At 29.8% G+C, this 6255-nt stretch overlaps 1 protein-coding gene across 1 annotated transcript in view; it reads right to left on the minus strand.

The window, feature by feature from the left end:
* Positions 1-1729: 1729 nt before the first annotated feature.
* Positions 1730-6255, minus strand: part of LOC107481787 (ABC transporter G family member 1-like) — a 5382-nt gene continuing 856 nt past the window's right edge. Inside the window, exons 2-8 of the mRNA XM_016102099.3 lie at positions 4931-5010; positions 4380-4850; positions 4211-4297; positions 4000-4137; positions 3714-3908; positions 2708-2794; positions 1730-2634 (exon numbers count right to left, since the gene is read on the minus strand). Of these exons, the coding sequence (XP_015957585.1) occupies positions 1951-2634; positions 2708-2794; positions 3714-3908; positions 4000-4137; positions 4211-4297; positions 4380-4850; positions 4931-5010 (1742 nt within the window). The 3' untranslated portion in view covers positions 1730-1950. The remainder of the gene's footprint in view (positions 2635-2707; positions 2795-3713; positions 3909-3999; positions 4138-4210; positions 4298-4379; positions 4851-4930; positions 5011-6255) is intronic.

The raw sequence follows: 6255 nt of genomic DNA on the forward strand, positions 1-6255 counted from the left end.
CCTTCTGTGCTTTTCATTTTCTTCTTTCTTCATCTTTGGTTGATATGTCTGATGCAAGAGAGAGAAGAGAGAGATAATGGCTTTCGGTGAAAGTTTCAAAGAAATTAAAAAAAAATAGAACTTGAGAATTTAACTTTCTTGAACCAAGGGAGTAAGTAATCGAAAAGGAGTTTGAAGATCTTGGGCCAATTCTTTATTTTCTTTTATTTTGGATCAAAGATTTGTGATGGAATTTGACTTAGTTATGATGGATCAAAGAGAATGTAGACTTGGGTTTTAGACATTTGTTTCTTGGGCCAACTTATTTCAAATTATTTTCTGCACACTTGATCAAATACATTAAACAATCAATTGGTAATAATTTTAATAAATACTTAATAATTTTTTAATAATATTTGTTCATCATTTTAATTGAATATTAGTTTTACAAATTCAACAGATAATTTTTTAATTAATAATTTTAACTTGTATCATTAGAGCACATGTTAGCTGAATCCAAAATTTTATTATTGTCTTTTGTGTTTATTTGTATCTGTTTTAATACTGTTCAGGCCATGATTATCATAAGTGCTTATATTAATTAATAGTGTAATATATAAAAAGGCCGCCTAGTAAAGTTATAGATAAAATGAATTATTATAATCGACAGTATAAATCTATTTTATTAATTTAGTGAGAACTCAATTATACGGAGAATCAGATATTCTTAAAACGGATGAGAATAATGAATTTATATTTGTTAACAAGTGCCTTATCAAGTTCCTTAACAAATGTCTTATCAAGTATTCTTAAAATATTTATTGAAATGTTAAATATTAAAAAATTTGTATTAAGAAATATTTTTATACTCTTATCTTACACTTTTTACTAAATCAATATCAATATCTCATATAATTCTTTTAATAAAATATTGTATAATTAAAACTAAAATTAAAAATATTTTATAACAGTACTTGTATTTACATAACTTGTGAAAAGATAAAATTAAAATTAGTGTGTTAAAAAATATTGAGAATTTTAAATTTACAAAAAAAATGAAAAAAAAACTTATGAATGGACTAATTTAGTGTACAATATTTAATTTCAGGGACTAAATGAGTCATTTGATGCAACTAAGGGACAATTTGGTAAATATGTAATGATGACATAATGGATGACAGGTGAACAAATAACATTGTGACGCGTGACATAATCTGACACATGGCAAAATAATATTGTGACACGTGGCATAACAATCCGCATCAACATGCCACGTGTCGTTGGCGACACGTCATCATACCGTTACACGTAGTCAAATCATGAGTGACACGTGTCACCAAAGATCCACGTCAGCGCATTGTTAACAGAAAACAAATCAGGTATTAATATGGTGTAATTTTTCCAATCTCAAAGACGTAAATGGTGCAATTGAAATATCAGAAATGATTTTAGTGTACGGCATTAATTTCAGTAACCACTTTGGAGATTTAGTCTACAATAATGACATAGCGAGTGACAGGTAAATGAATAATATTGTAACATATGATACAACTGTCTATGTTAACATGTCACATATGATTGAACGACTCATTATTGTACCTTTATATGTGATCAATAATTATCTTTTAAATAAATATATAACATTAAATATAATAAATATATAATTTTAGATGCATCTTATATATAAAATGATAGATATTAAATTAAATAAGATAATTTTAGATTATTATTTACATAACATTACTCCCTACTCTACTCTGCATGCCATTCATCAAAAGATATAGGGGCTGATCGAGGTTCAACAGATTCATGAACCACAGAATATACAAAAACTTGGATTCATATATGAGAAATACTATTAGTGAGTATGTAAGTTTTAAATAATTCAACATTAACAATTTAAAAGGGTTTCAAAAACGCTAACCAGTAGTTTAATTTTAAATAATCGTCTTCATATATATATGATTATACTTATAGAAGGTAGTGTCCGTGGGTAGGAGGGGTGGCATTTGGATTTTCCATGACATGTATTGTTTTCTTGGGAGACACCAGTTTGAAGGATGCAACAAAAGGCTTAACCTTCTCCGTACCCTTAATGATTACCAAAAACAGAACTCGATACAAAACAAGCATCCCCACCAACACTGATAGATCAACCCACTTTGAGTAACTGTTGTCCACTTCAAATGTATCCCTCAGAATCTCCTCACCAGTAATAACATTGTTGTTTTTGGTACCAAACTTTAGGCCTTGAAATTCATTCTTGAACAATCCTTGAAAGGCATATCGATGGAAAGCGATGTAGTGCAAAGGGTATTTCCAAAGTGGCCTAGGAATGTCACTGGGCAATTTAAAGAAGCCAGCAAGGAGAATCATGAGTCCTTGGATTGCAGAACCTGTCATGATTCCCAATAGGTAGTTTGGGACTATGGCAGCAATTATCATCATGAGGCTTTCCACTAACATAACACAAGATAACAAGACGCTCAAGAAGTAAAGAACGTGCTCGTATCCATGTTGAAGGCCAGCTAGGTAATATGCAATTATTCCCGGAATCAATGAAACTAGTAATACGAATGGGATGCCGGAAAATGTGTTTCCAATTACAAAGGCGCACACACCATAATGCCCATTTAGCCTTTCTCGTTCAAATACCTTTCATTTGCCATAACAATTATTAGTTAGGCTTTTTTTTTTTTTAAATTAGAAACACATATGTTTAAAGTACCTTCATATCTTCTACAAAGGAAGGGAATCCACCGATGCTCATGAAAGTCATGAATGTAGACACAAATGTAAGAAATGAACCTCTGTCCTGTAATAATCAAAAGTGAAGGTATGTAAGAATTTTTTTAGTTTACTTCTAAATGAGTTGAATGATTAAGTCCGATAAGACTTTAAACTAAAAAAAGTGACTAAATAATGTACTTTGAATTTTGGACATGTATTATTGGGCTTTAGAGCCTGATGATTAATGTATATAATAATACGAAATATTAAAATCTCTTCGATCTTATAAGTATCGTACAAAATTTTATCAATTAAATTATTTTTTCAAAAAATACGAGACATCTAAGTCATAAAAGTAAAGTAATCTATTTCTTTTTCGATTCAATACACTTTCATATGAATAAATTAAAAGCTTTTATATAAAAAGAAAAAAATGGTGATAAAAAAAAGTTATAGTAACAAAAGCTATTGAAATTTTTAATTTATACATTAGAAGAATCCATTTTTATTATTAATAAACTGGACCAAAAAAAAAATCAAATTGTTATTCTTCAAAGTATCATTTATTTAATGATCAGAATTAAACGAAGGTATATAATTCAAAAATTAAGGACAAAAATTCGTTTATTTATATTAATCTTTTGGGACTCATTCAAGACTTACTTGAACTATTAATTATGATCCATATTCCTATTTAATTTTCTTCACGGCTAAGAAATTCATGAGTGTCACTTTTGAAGAGATTAGATAGTGTTTTCGCCTACTATTATCCATAAAGCACTGTATTTGAACTCATTCATAACACTAATCGGCCATAACTTGCAACAAGTATGCATTATTATTAATCTATATCGAGAATGCTATTTATACACCAAAACAGCTATTATGTATTTGTATATAAATATATGTGTAGTTTAACTCATTTTTAATACAAATCTATTAAAATGTAACACATAGAGCTAATGATGCAGTTTTTAATTATATAAAGAGAGAAATAATGTTACCTTAATTGAGTTATTGGTGGTTCTTATATCATAGAAGACAGTTCCTAAACAAATAGCCATCCCCATATATGCGACAAGGCGTATCCAGTAATAGCCTAAATCACGAAACATGTTTATGAATGATCTTTTGCTCAGAACAATGCACTGACTAATAAACCCAGCATGACTTCTTTTCTTGTCTTGGCAAATACTTTCCTGCACCAACTCATTCAAATCTCATTTGTACATAAAACAAAGAATATCTTCAACTGTGGTATTTATCATTAAGTTATGAAAAAATTTATACCGTTTCAGAAAGCATTGCTACTTCAGCTTGAACTTGTTGGTTCATCTCAGATGAGTTATATGAGTTTACAAGAATCCGGATTACTTCTTCTGTTGGTATGATTCCATTCCCACCATCATCAGGACCCAGCTCATTTTCCTTGCACAACAAGTTTCTCATTTAGAACAACTGAAATTAAAGAAAAGAAAAGAGGCATGGGAAAGCTTATTACCTGATCGAAGTCCTTGTTTATAGTTTTTAGCATATGATCTGAGGGGTTTTGAAGAGCAGGACAAGGAAAACCATTGGAAGCGAAAAACTACATACAACATGATGTTCTTATGATAGTATTATAGAATTGATGGGCATTGAAAATATGAACTAGTTAGTTAGTTAGTAACCTGAATTGCATCAGAAGCAGGCCCAAAGTAAACTGTTTTTCCAGCAGAGAGCAAACAGAGATTATCAAAGAATTGGAAAACTTCAGCACTTGGTTGATGAATTGACGCTATGATAGTCCTTTGAATACCATCTTTATGATCAAGGGATTTGATTCTTTTCATGACATAGTAAGAGGCAGCACTGTCAAGTCCACTTGTTGGTTCATCAAGAAACAAGAGCCTTGGGCGTGTTAATATCTCAATGCAGATGCTTACACGTCTCTTCTGACCACCGCTGATTCCTTTGCAACCCCAGCCACCAATTCTAGTGTTGATGGCATCTTGCAAACCCATCTCTCTTATTGTGAACTCTGCTCTCTCTTTCTTCTCTGCCTTTGACATGGAATCAGGTAACTGAAGCTGAGCTGAATAGTACACTGCTTCTCTCACTGTTAATGATGTTATTAAGCTATCATCTTGTGTCACATATGCCTGCAGTCACATACATGGAAATAACAATTAGAGCTTGAATTTTTTGTTAAAGGATATAAAGATTATATAAGATTTTGTACCGTGGTTCCATAAGCCAATGATTGCTTGTGACCATTGATTAGAATCTCCCCTGTTTGTCTTGTGTTTGAACTTAATCTCCCTGAAATTGGAGTTCATATATATAGCATAATTTGAATATAACTTGCAATCTTAAATTATTTAAACTTGCCGCCACTACTTATATAATTGTATCTTGTTTTAAGACATTTTAGGAAAATTTATGTACGAATAAATTATGAAACATATTAAAAAATTATCAGAATTTATTGTTTTTAGTTCTCATTTAGTTATCAATTTAATTCTTTTAGTTTAACAATTTAACATAACATACTTTATTCTATACTTTTAAACACTAATAACTAACTGATGGCTAAATATAATAAATTCTGATGATTTTTTAACATTCTTTCTAAATTACTATAAATCACATCTATCACCCGTGTACATATATATTAAAGAGAAATGTTAGGGGCCATTAATTTTTGTGATTTATAGCCATTAAATAGTCATCAATGATGTTTTGAATAGTGTGAGATTGATGTGAGATTTCATCAAATAACTCACTTTTTTTTGTTGGTTACATGTTGGCCAGAATTTGAAAAAGTTGCTAGCCCCTAGACTTTTCCTATATTAAATACAACATTAAATGAAAATGCTGACATATATAGCCACATTAAATCGAAACTAAATTTGTATCCACACAAGATGCCCTCCGTGTGACAAAAGTACCCTACGCAGCACTCCAACCCTCCAAAGACAGGGTACTTTTGTCCCACTGAGAGAATTCTGCGTGTGTACAAATTTAGTTTCGATCTAGTGTAGATACATATGTCAATATTTTTATCTTTTATAGATACAAATTGTCATTTATTCTTCTTTTGAACTTTACTGTATCGTGTTTTAATTAAAAAAATAATATATTTTTTTCAAACAAATAGCAACTGAAATTTGGGTTGGGTGGCTAAATATATTATCTTTTAATATATTACAACAAGATTTAAATGTTGACGATGACAAAATAATAGATAGAACTCTTAGATGTATGTGTGAGTATGAGATGTTACATCTAAAATTAAAGTTGTCCAATTCACCCAATACAATTACGCGTGGTATGGTATATATAAATTTAGAGAAGTAGTAGGGTCAGTAATTTTTGTAATTTATAGCTATTAAGTAGTTATTAATAATATTTTTAATGGTGTGAGATTACTCATTTTTTGTTTTACTAGTTATATGCTGATCAAAATTTAATAAAATTATTACTCCTAAATTTTTCTATAAATTTATTCTTGAGAATAATATATATTAGTAATTATTAATAAAAATATCTAAAATATTTTATACA

The sequence above is a fragment of the Arachis duranensis genome, chromosome 3 (assembly GCF_000817695.3).
Source record: "Arachis duranensis cultivar V14167 chromosome 3, aradu.V14167.gnm2.J7QH, whole genome shotgun sequence".
Taxonomy (NCBI): domain Eukaryota; kingdom Viridiplantae; phylum Streptophyta; class Magnoliopsida; order Fabales; family Fabaceae; genus Arachis; species Arachis duranensis.